The 13,517-nt window shown below is 33.4% G+C and overlaps 4 protein-coding genes across 4 annotated transcripts; 2 read left to right on the forward strand and 2 right to left on the reverse strand.

Annotated features, from left to right (window-relative positions):
- Positions 1 to 1,899: 1,899 nt before the first annotated feature.
- Positions 1,900 to 2,737, forward strand: RO3G_10907 (uncharacterized protein; the record flags this gene model as incomplete). Its single annotated transcript, XM_067665491.1, has 2 exons — positions 1,900 to 2,618; positions 2,674 to 2,737. The coding sequence occupies 2 exons, from the start codon at positions 1,900 to 1,902 to the stop codon at positions 2,735 to 2,737; spliced, it is 783 nt and encodes a 260-aa protein (XP_067521592.1).
- A 4,199-nt stretch (positions 2,738 to 6,936) lies between these two features.
- Positions 6,937 to 7,644, reverse strand: RO3G_10908 (uncharacterized protein; the record flags this gene model as incomplete). Its single annotated transcript, XM_067665492.1, has 1 exon — positions 6,937 to 7,644. One exon carries the CDS (start codon positions 7,642 to 7,644, stop codon positions 6,937 to 6,939), a length of 708 nt encoding a protein of 235 aa, XP_067521593.1.
- Positions 7,645 to 10,197: 2,553 nt separating this feature from the next.
- RO3G_10909 (uncharacterized protein) lies at positions 10,198 to 10,510 on the forward strand (the record flags this gene model as incomplete). Its single annotated transcript, XM_067665493.1, has 2 exons — positions 10,198 to 10,224; positions 10,373 to 10,510. 2 exons carry the CDS (start codon positions 10,198 to 10,200, stop codon positions 10,508 to 10,510), a joined length of 165 nt encoding a protein of 54 aa, XP_067521594.1.
- An 860-nt stretch (positions 10,511 to 11,370) lies between these two features.
- RO3G_10910 (uncharacterized protein) lies at positions 11,371 to 12,142 on the reverse strand (the record flags this gene model as incomplete). The annotated part of the gene is made up of 4 exons (XM_067665494.1): positions 11,371 to 11,427; positions 11,554 to 11,618; positions 11,670 to 12,072; positions 12,116 to 12,142. 4 exons carry the CDS (start codon positions 12,140 to 12,142, stop codon positions 11,371 to 11,373), a joined length of 552 nt encoding a protein of 183 aa, XP_067521595.1.
- Between the last annotated feature and the right edge of the window lie 1,375 nt (positions 12,143 to 13,517).

The following is a 13,517-nucleotide window of genomic DNA, read 5'->3' on the forward strand; positions in this document are numbered from 1 at the left end:
ACTTTATTGGTCTCTTTTATTTTCGTAAATATCTCCTTCAGGATCTTCTATCAGCTTGTTCTCCTAGTTCTGAGCTGCATGCTTAACAATGTCCACCATCTGATCGGTAGCCTTATGCAGTTTGACTTAACATAATACCAAAAAAAAAAGCTATAAATCTTGTTTTACTTTATTAAAGACGACGTTGTCTCAATGTATAAACTAATCTGAGGGGTTAATAAAATATTTTATGCAATCAATAATCCTACACGGATAACTAAAAAGAATTCATGGATGTATCCTCTATTTGTGAGGCTTGTAGAATAGCCCAAAAGAACATATTTTCAAGAGCCTCTGGTAAATTTTTTCTTTATTAAAAGTAGTAGTGTATTGAAACAAAGCCTGTCTTCCATATAATTAATTAGGTTGCTTTAAAAGCCATTTATATTTTAATATAAGGTTTGATAGTATGTCTACCTATTATCATGTAAGTTTAAGCAGTAACCGTTAGCGTTATCCGTTTCCGCTTGCCAACCAAATTTGTATTTAACTTTCTAATGATATCAGTAGGTTTCTCGGAAGATTCTTTTAATGTTTCGACTTTAATACATGGTAGTATCTTGCTTAAAAAATTTTGATAAAGCGTTTGGGAATATTTGACTACTTGTCTGCAAATAAACTATGAAGATTGGCTTTCTGTTAATTCAGACTGAATAAAGAAATCCTAACGATCAAACGCAACAATCCATTCAATCTTAGAGCTGTGTAATCATTTTTTGAAGGTGGATTCGAATCATATATTATGTTTTTTGATGAACTAGGGTTCTTTTCTCTGGTATGCATACTTTTTTATTCTTTTACTAGAAATGCAATCAAAAAGGCTTTGCAACTTCATTACTATTTCATTTTTTTATGCCTTAAAAGTAAATATCATTAGCAATTAAACTTTTTTTATTTAAAAATCGAAGTACTAGACGGTTCCTGAATTGTAATGTAATGCCTGTATATTACTGGTTGTTGTAAAGGTAATATTTTGATCTATTTTTCATGCCCCTGTACTTTACGCTCAGCACTTGCTAAAAGCTTGTAACTATTATCATATTAAGCAATTTCCATTGCAGTTATTTTTTGAAGTCTTAGAACCAATAACACAAAAAACACCGCTAGCTAGAGGAACAGTCGATATGGTATTGTCTTTTTTTAATTGTTTAGAAAATAGTCGATTGACACTTTAGTAAAGTGTTTAGCTAGTTCATGGTATTTTTTTTGCGAGGGTATCTGATTTGGCAATAGAATGAATTCCGCTTAATTACCGCAATTCCGGATTGACATTATTCACGATGTACGACTTAAAAAGTCGCAAGGAAAAAATGGAAGGTTCTTAACGAAAATACAAAAGGAAGATAAAGCATGGCAAGTCGGAGTGAAACTAACTGGGTTGTATTAAGAAAGGCAACTAGTCCAATAACAGGAAAATTTTCTACAATCCAATTTTCCTTGTACAACAAAAATTCTGCATGGGCCCCACTTTAATTTAAAATCGTGAAAAGGGCCCAGATAGTTAACAATACGAATCGCAAACAATTGCAATTGTATAAGAAAGAATGACCATTTTTCTCTCAATTTTTATAAAAAAAGCTGAATAGAACATACCAAACGCTATACCAGCACAAGATGTTTATAAATCTTTAAAAAATGTTTGCAATTCCATTTTCTAGTATCAAGGTACTTTACTCAACATTTCGCTCCAGGGATTTGTGTACAACACAAATTAAATTAAAAATCCTTTGTTGGTGCTACTTCAATCTACAAAGGTGTGAAAAAGTAACTTTTTTTTTTCAACTTCATTGCAACTATAAAATCCGAAATACTGATTAGAAGCCTTTTCTCTCTTTTTCTCCCGTAGCAGTGAACTTGAAGATGAAAGCAATTCACTTGTGCTTTTTTGTAATCCTTTTATGCTCTGTCAACATTGTTCTAGCTAAAAAGACAAAGTGCAAGTTAACTATCAAAAACTCGCAGCTTCAAGCCTCAAATTCTCACCTTAGACTTCGTGGTAATATTCGTGTTGGAAATAGCCACTGTAAACCTACAAAGCATGACGACAATGATGTGTCTACAACAGTTACATTGACATCCAAAAAATCATTTTCTTTCCGTGATGCCAAAGGAGTACATCATTCTGGCAAAAAGTGCACCATTGTTGCCAAATGGTACAATCGTCCTGCTAGCTATCATCACTCTGGCAGTAAAAAGCAGGTTTATTTACCATTCCGCCTTGCCAAAGACATTCGTTGTGACAAAGATAAAAAATCACACTCAAAAAAGACCAAATCTAAGCACAGTAAAAAAAAGACATCGAAAAAGACAACAAAGACAACAAAGAAAAAGAGTTCAAGCAAGTTTAACGGAGTTGCCACTTTCTTTACTCCAAACCAAGGTGCTTGTGGTGAATGGAATGACAATTATGACATGATTGCTGCTGTCGGTGGTGATCTTTATGGTAGCTATAGCAAAAAAAGTAAAGTCTGCGGCAAAAAGGTGCTGGTAACCAACAAGGCCAATGGCAAGAGCGTCAAAGTGACCATCACAGACGCATGCGAAAGCTGTGACAAGACACACATCGACCTTTCACCTGGGTAAGTTGTATACCATTATTATAACTAGTCTGTTATTAAGTATACTTTGATCTAGCGCTTTTGCAAAGATTGGCAAGTTTGACACTGGTGTTCTTAATGTTGAATGGCATTATATCTAGTAGCTTTGTTTTACTAATGGTATTGCCCTATTCACAATAAAATTCGCAATTTAATATTTATATTATGTACGCACTTTATGTTTATTTTTATACGTGATTGCACATATGCTAAAAATCAAACGTTTCTTATACCTCTTCAAATCTGGTTTGGTTCTTATAGCAATCTTATCATGTGTATTCCTCTATTACTTGCATATTAAGCCTCGTTTTTGATAAAGTAAATTAATAGGAATCTTATTATGTTACTTCGTTCCAAAAACTGCCTATACTAAAGCTTGCTGTATAAATCTGTAATACCTTTTACAACATCCGATGTGTAGAAATTTTTTGCTGCTTTATTAAGTAAATTTATCTACAAATTTAGAATAATTTCGCTGATAATAAGCACATGCAACTTGAATATAATGAGCTTAGTATATATGTCGAGCGAAAAAATTATCCCGAGTAGGTTATAGAACTTACTTAACCAATTTACAGCTGATTGTGTACTGAGCAGTTTTGATGAGAAAAATAGAATGACTATAAAGAATATGTCTATTTGCTTTTTCAAGTATAGGTATGAATATAGTACTCTACATCATTTTATTTTGACTTTTTCTGCACGAAGCAGCTTTTGAGCTAGTTTGAATTGTTTTTAAAATCCTAAGATTTATTAAGAAATTTGACCATGGAGTCTCTGGCCAGTATATAATAATATAACTGCTTATTAACCAGAAAAAATATCAAATAGCTTGCTTTTGATTAGGCTTATATGGTGCTGTAAAATAAAATGATCCTTTCATAGTATTCAGCAATGTTTAAACTCACAGATATTTTTGATAAATCAATTCGGTATTTCATAAAAAAAAACAATATACACACCAGTGATTGGAATTGAAGAATGTAAATCGACCTCATAGATGAGATGCTGAAACCATGCTATTCATACAGAAAAATATACTATGTTCATATGCAAGTAATTATGGCTATATATAGCCCCATTTCTTTTTTTGCAAGTAGATAGTTTTTATTAGTTATATAAATTAATGATCATAGAGATACTTTGTTCAATAGAAAAGTATGTTTGTTAAACATTCTGATCTATGTCTTCTTTTTCGAAAGAAAAAATAAAGCAAGCTACTTTACTTTTATTTTTTCTCAAAAAATTCATTCCGAATTATTTGAAATGCACGAATTACAAAGACGTTTAGGGATATACAATTCTTCTAACCATCCTAAAACCTCTTTAGAATACCTTTGTTACTAGTATTAATAAACTAAACTTGCTAATAATTGTAGTCTCTTGTAAAAGAAGGGTTTATCCGGTTTATTTTGTCAAAATGCAGTAAAAGATAGAAAAGTGATCTCCTTGGAACGTCATCAAAGTGTTACTAATAGGCCATATAATATGGATAGGAAAGCCAGATATTGCATAGTGCATATAAAGTCGATCATTGCATAAGGTATATCGCACAGGTTACAAATGAATAATGTTCGATGGCACAAAAATCAGTGCCAAGGAGCATTACAGCAGCAGTGTTTTCATGTAATATGCCTTTTAATCATGCCATAGTCTTGTAATCTCACTCATATAAAAGATCTTGTGAATACAAACTACGCATAACACAGGTAACTCTTGTATTTGTACTAACAACTGACTTTACTCAATTGAGCAAACAATAGAATATACTGAAAAATTCGAATGATTATGTTGCTGAAACGGAAAGTGGATATAATAACTAGCGTGCTCGGTACCGAATGCTTTTTAATATACAGGGTACTTCTTGTTCCCATCACTTTTCTTCAAACAGTGAATATGTTAACTTGAAAGATTTAAAGAGAAAATGGTTACAATTTTTATTTTGCTATGTTTCTAAAATAAACCCTCCGTAACAAAGCTTTTTTTTTTTTTTATTTCTTTCATCTTTTCTATTGTTAATAAAAAGACAAGGACCTTACAAGAAAAGAAAAGTGCATTAAAATAATCATTCCGTATTTCAGGAAAGTGAGTATAGGTTTAGTTGGAGAACCCTTAGTCTAAATGAAAAAGTTTCAACCAGATCAAAGCTAGACAGCTAAACATTGATGCAGTTTTAAAGTGAAAGAAGAGGCAGATAAAATTATTTGAAGCATATATAGTAAGAATTCGTCTGCATTTTTATAGAGAATATCAGAAACAGAAAAAACCTTAAATAAACATAAAGATCCCTTTTTAACTTTGGTACTGTCCGTATAGTTATACTTTAGTTGAGCGCAAGATTCCAGGAACACATAGGATTAATAGACATGAAAATCGAGAAGCACATCAACCATTGATATTTGTAAACAACTTGAATAAAAACCTCAAGTCGAAAAAAATTATATAAAATTAGACATATGCCGTAGGAAATTATTGGCATTATCTCGAAACAACTGCTCCTAAATCACTTATTTACCTACTGCAAAATCTTTTTGATAAAGTGCATATTAATACTCCTTTGAACAATATCATTTGCTTAGATTTTTATTCTTTACGGTTATCTTTAGGGCTCTATTCTTTCAATACCTTTGTGCTCTATTCATCGACAAGGTAACAAATCATTATACCTACAGTCATTACTAAGCCATGTTCCACCAACTCAGCTAGGTTCCCTAGTACATTGTCTGTTCGCTGCTGTTCACGCGCTTTTTGATTGCTGACCAGAATAAAATGACTTAACTTTTACAATTCTGTCAAGAACATAGATTTAAACTGAATTATCGCTAAAAATCACTTGATGTCAATGATCCATCACTTGAGTAACATCTTTGTGGTTGCCTTTTACATCAATTACCTTTTTCTAATTTTAGTATACTCCTCACACTTGATGGCTGATGTATGCAGCGCTTGTTAGAAGATGTAATAAAATCAACCAAAAGTAAGATAAGGCTTTACTATAAGTTGTATCTTTTTTAAAAATACATATCGTCTGCGAAAAAGAGGTAAAATAATCATCATCTATTTATGGTGAAAAGTAAACAACACTTTAAGATTATCCTACAATTGAAGACGCATATTAAATCATATTTCCACCAGGAATTACAATTAAAGTGCAAGTTATTGCCAAACGGGGAACGACCGACTTTACATGAGATCGATGAATGTAATCATACAATAATGACAAGGCGAATCTGAATAAGCATAACTGAAGCTTGCAGCGGTGTTCTTATTGAACATTGCCAAAACTTGATTGGACACTCCTTTAATACCTTTAAAAAGGCTGTGAAGTGAGAAGCCATTTGAAATATATTATGCCTTTAGTCAATTAAAGGAAAGTTACGTGAGAAAGACTTCAGTGTACTGGTAATTCATGTGTTTGTAAAATAAAACACGGCTGGGACCTGAAAAAGAACAGTTGGGCTAAAGTGAATTCATAATTTATTTAAATTTTAATAATTTATTTTTACAAAAGCATAAATTGGCACTGGAAGCATCTTATTAGTAACAAATTAAACAACTTAACTTTAGAGTGTACATCAATGTGTATGGAATATCCTTTTCTATTATTTCTTGCAAGGGCTACAGACCAAGGGAACCGAAATGTAATTTTTTTTTTTTTTCCAAACTCAATACAACACCAATCATTATAATCGAAATCAATTAAAACTTCCAAATACACTACCTGTGAGACGCTCCACCGAGTCAACTTTTTTTTTAGAAAAAAAAAAAACTTTTTTGAAAGCTAAATCCGAAGCATCGCCATGTTGAGAGTCTCACCTTCAGTAAAAACTAAGAACATGAATACAAACCTATTCATAAAGTTAGAAGTAATCTAATGACACGCATAAACAGTAATACCTTTTTTTTTGAAGATGTTTAATTTATATTCAATACCCCATTATTTTATCCTGCGCTTGAAAATGAAGAAGACACTTAGACCTATTTTAAAAAAGAGCACAAGTTAGTAAAGCTGCCAAGAAATATTAAGGTTAGCGAGAAGACCAATCTATAAAAAGAGCCATGAAAAAAAAACCATAAGTATTTTTTTCGACACTATTAAGACATGGAACACACGCTTTGAGAGAGTTAAAAGAAGGGAATGAAGTATCCCTTCTTTCTGGTTTGTAGAATAATAATTTTATCGCTTTAAAGTATTGTTATTTTGTAAATATCAATACCAAAAAATTGAAAAAATAAAAGGAAAATAAAGGTAAAATAGAAAGTCTAGGGATGTAAAATAAATAAAGGGGAGTCGTCTCTCTTATGCTGTGATTTCGTTGAAGCCGGTCTGCAGTAAAATTCGGTGAGCGTTGGCAAGCTGTTGTTCTAATTCTAAAATTCTAACTTTGCTGCTCTTTTCTTTTGCTTCAATACTGGCTTTGTTGCTTTCTGCTATGGCCGCACGCAGTCGTAATCTTTCATTCGCAATTTCCAATTCAAGTACTTTCTTTTCTAGCGCTTCCATTTTTATCGCTTTGCGTTGACGAGATCTTCTTGCTGCGTCTGTATTTCTTTGGCGTTTCAAGGCAAGTAGCTCTTCATGGCTGAGTGTTTTATCCAAGCTTTCTGATCTTTCTCTCTTGTTGTTATCATTAATCACAACTTCCATGTCATTATTTTGTTGCTGAGCTGAGCCTAACAAAGCCAGTGCTTTAATAAACGATTGAACATCAATTGGTGGTGTGGTTGGCGTCATATCTCCTTTTGATTCCACTTTAGGTGTGTCAATGGGAGTTAAAGGTTCATATTTCATTGCAGGAGTAGAGATATCAGAAAGAGGATCCAAGCGAGGAGTACATTCAGAAATTGGAGGAGAGGCCATCAGTACTTGAGAAGGAGTAGTAAGCTTGCTATTTTTTGAAAGTGGTTCAGGATTCACAGTTAAAAGACCAGATTCTTGAAGGTCATTTTCTAACCAGTCATCCAATGTATCAAAGTTCATGAAATTGTCAGCACAAGAGGAGTTCATTGTATATGTACAATATATAGTAAAAAAGAGGAGGGATTATTTACAAAGAGAGGGGAGTAAGAAAAAAAAAAGGAAAAAGAAGTTCAATTTGATACGCGTTTATTTAAAGCAAATCCAGCAAACTTTTCATGTTCGAAGGACTGCTTTTATAACTTTTTTTTGATTGGTTCTTTCGATAAAAAACTTTTTAAATAACCGCCCAACATCTTTTTTTCATTTAATGTATAAAAGTTAAAGTGTAGATACTTTTTATTGAGTGTCGCCACTTTGTTTTTCTTGTAAGCTTCTTTGTAAAGCACCTGATTCTTTTACAAGTATGTTTTTAATATGTTTCACAGATCATGATAATCCATCAAAGGCGATTTAGTTACATATATGGAAATGGACTGATTTTAAAATATTGTGTCCATCACTAAAGCGTCATCCAATGAAAAAAAATTACTAAAAAAAACGCGACTCGAGTCCTGAATGGATTCAACAAAGGAAAAGAAAGATGTATACCACTTGTGCACTTATATTCTTTATCCACAGAACTTAATAAGCTGAAAAAAGTAAGTGATTATTCACTAGCTTTTGATATCCTATTGAATACAGCCATTCCACCGCCAATTGGACTTTTTTTTTTTTTTTTTTTTTTTTTTTTTTTTTTGAAAATGAAGGGGAACTTTACATAAAGATCTATTCCTTTCTTCATAGTTTATTCCAAAAATAGAAACAAGTTGCTCACTTGTTTGGAAATAAATTGGTTATTCTTCATTTGAATCCACTAGTTTTTAAATATGTAGTTTTTTTTTTTTTTTTTTTTTTTTTTTTTTTTTTTTTTACAAGGACGGTAGTGGCAATATTTTTGATGATGAAGACAAAGAAGCCAAAACTTTTATTGAGAAAAAAAAACATTCCGAAATAGAAGTTTGATTGATCTAAAAAAAGTGTATCAAAAACAAAGAATTTCATTTTGAATCGACTGCTTCTTGCGATGCTATAATGAAGGAATTTACTCCTAAGAAGGAAAGAACTGCTCAATCCAATATTTACACCGATAAACACCGCAGAAGATATTTTTATTTTTTTTACCAGAAAAGCTAATGAAGCCAAAGCAGGCAGCTAAAGCCACGAATGTCAATTATGATACCGCACGCAAATGGAAAGAAGCGTAAAAGGATGACCTAGAATAGAATATACCTTTAAAAAAGCCAACCACACATCTAACAGATCCGTTAGCCAACTAAACGAAAACAACAAGGAGCATTTGATCAATTTTTTTGATGAAATTGCGAGGAAACTCTTCTGGCCCGTGCTGTATGGGTTGGGAAATGGACGAAAAGCAATATGAGTTACCTCAAGAATTGTATACTCATTAATGAATCCGGGTTTGATATTAGCTTGCGTAGTAGTCGAGGCTGATCCAGCCGTGGCTCACCAGCTGTTACAGTCAGTCTTATGGAATTTGGCGTTTTCGAGACAAAACTAGTTGTGAACCTCCCGTGTATCAAAACAAAACCAGTTGTGAACCGCCGGTACAAAAAATTGTCTCCTTTTTAACCCAAAAAATAAACATAACACGCGAACAAGCTATTTGCATGTTCTTCTCTGAAGAATATAATGAAGAAAATGTAGCAAGGTTCTCGAAAAAGGTTGTTGATTTTGGCTCCTTTGATGTATGCTATGAGACCGATCCTAGAAAACCAGTTCTACTGTCGCTTGTTAGAATTCATTCCAAATCTTCTATTTTCAAGATGTATAAGTCTTCATCCAACCAAGCAATGTGTGATGAATTTAATGCAATCGGAAGTAACTTTGTTAAATAATAGCTTTATTGCTCATGTATTTAGAGTTCTTTACGATTAGCTGAACCTTTTTTGGCCCAAATTTTGGAAAATTCTTACAATAAAATGACTTGTTGGAATTGATTAAAAACATAAAAAAGAAAGAGATATATAATAAAAGCGGTAGTAATAAAATAAAGAAAAATGCTTTTAAACAACCTTGGATCTTTGTATACACTTTGACCTACAATTGAAGGGGGATAAGCTTGAAAGGTCGTTCAAAACTGCTTCTCGTTGAAAAACATGAACTTTATGATTAGAAGGCAAGTTATCAATTATTATCGTTTTCAGTTTTTCATGTTTGCTAATGAGAAACACATTGTAAGCATTATTGAAGAAGTTTTACTTCCACATGGTGTAAATTACCTGACAAAGGAGTGCAAAATCTAGAGCTACGAGACAAATATTCTGTCCGCTGCACTGATATAAAAAATCATACTTCAAGAAAAGATTTAATATCAGAATGGGTATGGCACCTATATACACCCATTTATAAATATACTATACTTTGTGTGTTTCCATCGACCCTCGTTAATTCGCCTAATAAATCAGTTTTCTCATTTATGTCCCTTGAAGCAAGACTATCTGTTGCCAAACAAGAAAATTAAACAAAGGTTTTATCGCACATTGACCTTTCCATTAAACAACGCACCATACGGTTCAGCAGGTCTATTCTTTTTTGCTTGCCTTCATGACCTGGGGGTTTCCTTGCATACCCAATAATAATATGACTTTGAGTTTTCAAGGAATTTATGTGAGTTTGGTATTTCGGCACATACTTTACTATGTTTTCAACTACGCTCTCTAACAACAAGTAAGCAAATATAGCAAGCATTTTTGCAAAAATTACTAATAATCTGTTACCTATGTATTCATCTTTCAATACGTATAATTCTCGATAGCGGCTGTTTGAGCCTCTTTCCCTTTTTCTGATGGCTGGTGAATTCATAAAATGGATATCTTTCTTTGAACACCATGTCGCAAAGACTGCTTCCGATTTTTTACGCATGCAGTCAGTTTTTGTTATAACCAACTCGTAAATGTCATTCGTGGTAACTCTTTTGAGACAATAAGCACTTTCATTTGGTGTGGCAACGGTGGCAACGTACACTGCGTCTAATGATGCAATGACTTGCAATTCTGAATCTATATTTATAGACATTCTGATGTTAAAACAGTATTTAGAATAAAATGCATAACATATACAACACTTACTAAGTTCAGAATCTTTTTTTTTTCTGGTTCATCATAGTTTGAAGTTGAATGATTAATTATATACCGTTTGAAAAGAAAACAGATCGCTCCGAATTCGCGTCAAAGATTCTAAAACTGGTTTTCTAGGATCGGTCTCATAGCATACATCAAAGGAGCCAAAATCAACAACCTTTTTCGAGAACCTTGCTACATTTTCTTCATTATATTCTTCAGAGAAGAACATGCAAATAGCTTGTTCGCGTGTTATGTTTATTTTTTGGGTTAAAAAGGAGACAATTTTTTGTACCGGCGGTTCACAACTAGTTTTGTCTCGAAAACGCCAAATTCCATAAGTCTGACTATAACACAACCACCTTCAAGAAAAGCTGCTTCATACACCGTTATTAGTGCAATCTCCGCTATTGGCGTGGTCAAGTATTATTAACGATGGATAGTGTGAGCATATGGAAATATAGACTTACTAACATATATGTATATCTACCAAAATAGACTGGTGAATGAGGAGCAAGCGTTTATATCAAATTATAGAAAGATCCGCATAATGGCATGTAGCATTTGGCCATCTGCATAATGCTTAGAGAATTTTTCCCAACCACATAATACATACATTAATACTTACATTGTAACATAGCTGCTCCTAAGATTGGATCGCGGTTCCTCAACACAATAGCCACTGCTTCTCTGCTCAATAAATATTCAACATCAAAAGCACAATTCCAAGAGATGCTTCAATTTTTTCACGCTAACAAAACATAGGTAATAAGAAAACATAGCATCGGTGCTCAATGTGACAATAGCCCACTTTTGTAATATCAACGCGGGTTGATGATAATGTTATTGTCTGTTTGATCGATTGAACACTAAATACTTGTAACTTTTTGAACGTCGAAAAGCTTGCATCGAGATATTTTCGACCAATCCCGTTGATGAAAGCTATGGTTGAATTTAAATTTTTAAGCGTGTCTTCCATTGTATGCTCCATACCTTCTTTCTCTAATCCGCTAGATGCTTCCATTGATAGAATTTCATCATGACGTTTATCGAACCTTAAACCATCCAGATATCGTCTGGACGTTTTTATCCATAAATCAACATTGATACTATCATCAACACAGCTTTTCGATAAGGTTTCACACCATTCAAATCCAATGAGACCTGGTTGATCACCTAACGTTTGAAATATTGAAGCAATTCGGTCAACCCATAACGTTCTTTCACTAGGTGTTCTCAATTGTATTGATCTGTTACATTTATCGCTATAGCTTGTTAAAATATACTGAGCTGCTTTGAAGAAATTATGTTCAAGTTCGACTTTTATGGTGTTATGTTTGTAAGACCAAATATACAATGCTTGCAAAAATGAATGTTGAGTCCTAAATGTCGTTTTCTGTATAATTTGTATTATAAAAGCTTTTATAACGCGACATTACTTTCTTAAAAGGCTGTACTGAGGCCATTCTTGGTATAGGTTGATTTTTAGAGTATCCAAAACAAATGCATAAACGTTAGGAAAGTTTGTATTAAAGAACTTGAAGCAAGGCTGGTCTTCAAGCTGTTATGTATATATAGCCTTCATATCTGGTGTCATCTGGCGGTTATAGTTTGAAATGATTGTTACCATTGTTAGCGTTTTGATCGTATCTGCTGAAAGCTTTGGTAAATCAAGATCGAAAATCGAATCTTGTGCGCTCGAAAAGCAATAAATAGATTTCTTTGTAGGTAGCTGCACCTTTTGTTTTTTTCTGTTGCTTGTCAGTCCTCAACGTTTCATCTTGTGTCGCACTTTCTGTATCAGATTTTTTCCTTTTGCTTGAGTCTTGGTGTTTTTTGCAGACATGCTGTTCCAATTCCGCTAAATCTCCAAAATGGTCCAAGCACGATGGACAAACATATTGACTGATGATATTTGACGAATTCTTAGCATCACGTTTATTCAATTTACCAAAATAGTGGCACTGTTTTCAGCATTCGAAAAAATTGATTGTTGAATTCTCGTACTTCTGAGGCGTCTTCTTGGAGGTCTGTAGTAAAACTTTTCAAACGTATTTGAATTTAAGCTCCAGTTTGCATGATCTTTGACCTGGTCAATAGGGACTCCCAGCATCACCGCCTTTGTACTTGTTGCTGACCGCAACGAATGTGCTTTGTATCTTCTGTCTACCCCAGCTTTTTCCATAGCTGTTTGAACCCATTTACCGACCGTACTTGGTTGAACAGAAGTAGTTGGTTTGGAATCTACCTCCAAATACCCCAAAAACAAGGTATGATCTACCGCTAAATGTTGTCTATGCTGGTTTGTCAATTCCATAAAACGAAATAAGTTTCGGACGAAACATAGATCTTCTTCTTGGATCACTCCTAGTTGGATTCTCTTAGTGTTGGTTTCTTTTGGCTGGTGAATATGTAACCAGACACTATCAGGAACGCCGTCTGTGTGCGTGAATTGAACATCTCTCCATTGGATCCGACTCACATCTGATCTCGGTCTTCACATTGTATTTATACACATCAACAAAATTACTTTTAGTTGTAATTGTCCCAAAGGCAGGATGCTTGAAGGTGATAACTCTTTCAGAATGTAATATCACATTTTCAGACTCTTCTTCGCCAACGCTTGTATTGTTTATTACTTGAAAATCTGATAACGATCATTTTGAAAATAATAATAAGTGCTGACTGAGCAACAATAGATTATAAGCTTCAACCTAATCTGTTAGAATAACCTCAGCCTAATCTGTAAGATTGAAATTGTAATCACTTGGCAAAAAGTTGAATAATGACCAAAAAAGTTTGAATGCATTAAGAAAATTTTGATTGGCCAGAAGAAAGTCT

This window comes from Rhizopus delemar, genomic scaffold (genome assembly GCF_000149305.1).
Source record: "Rhizopus delemar RA 99-880 supercont3.8 genomic scaffold, whole genome shotgun sequence".
In the NCBI taxonomy this organism is placed as follows: Eukaryota; Fungi; Mucoromycota; class Mucoromycetes; order Mucorales; family Rhizopodaceae; genus Rhizopus; species Rhizopus delemar.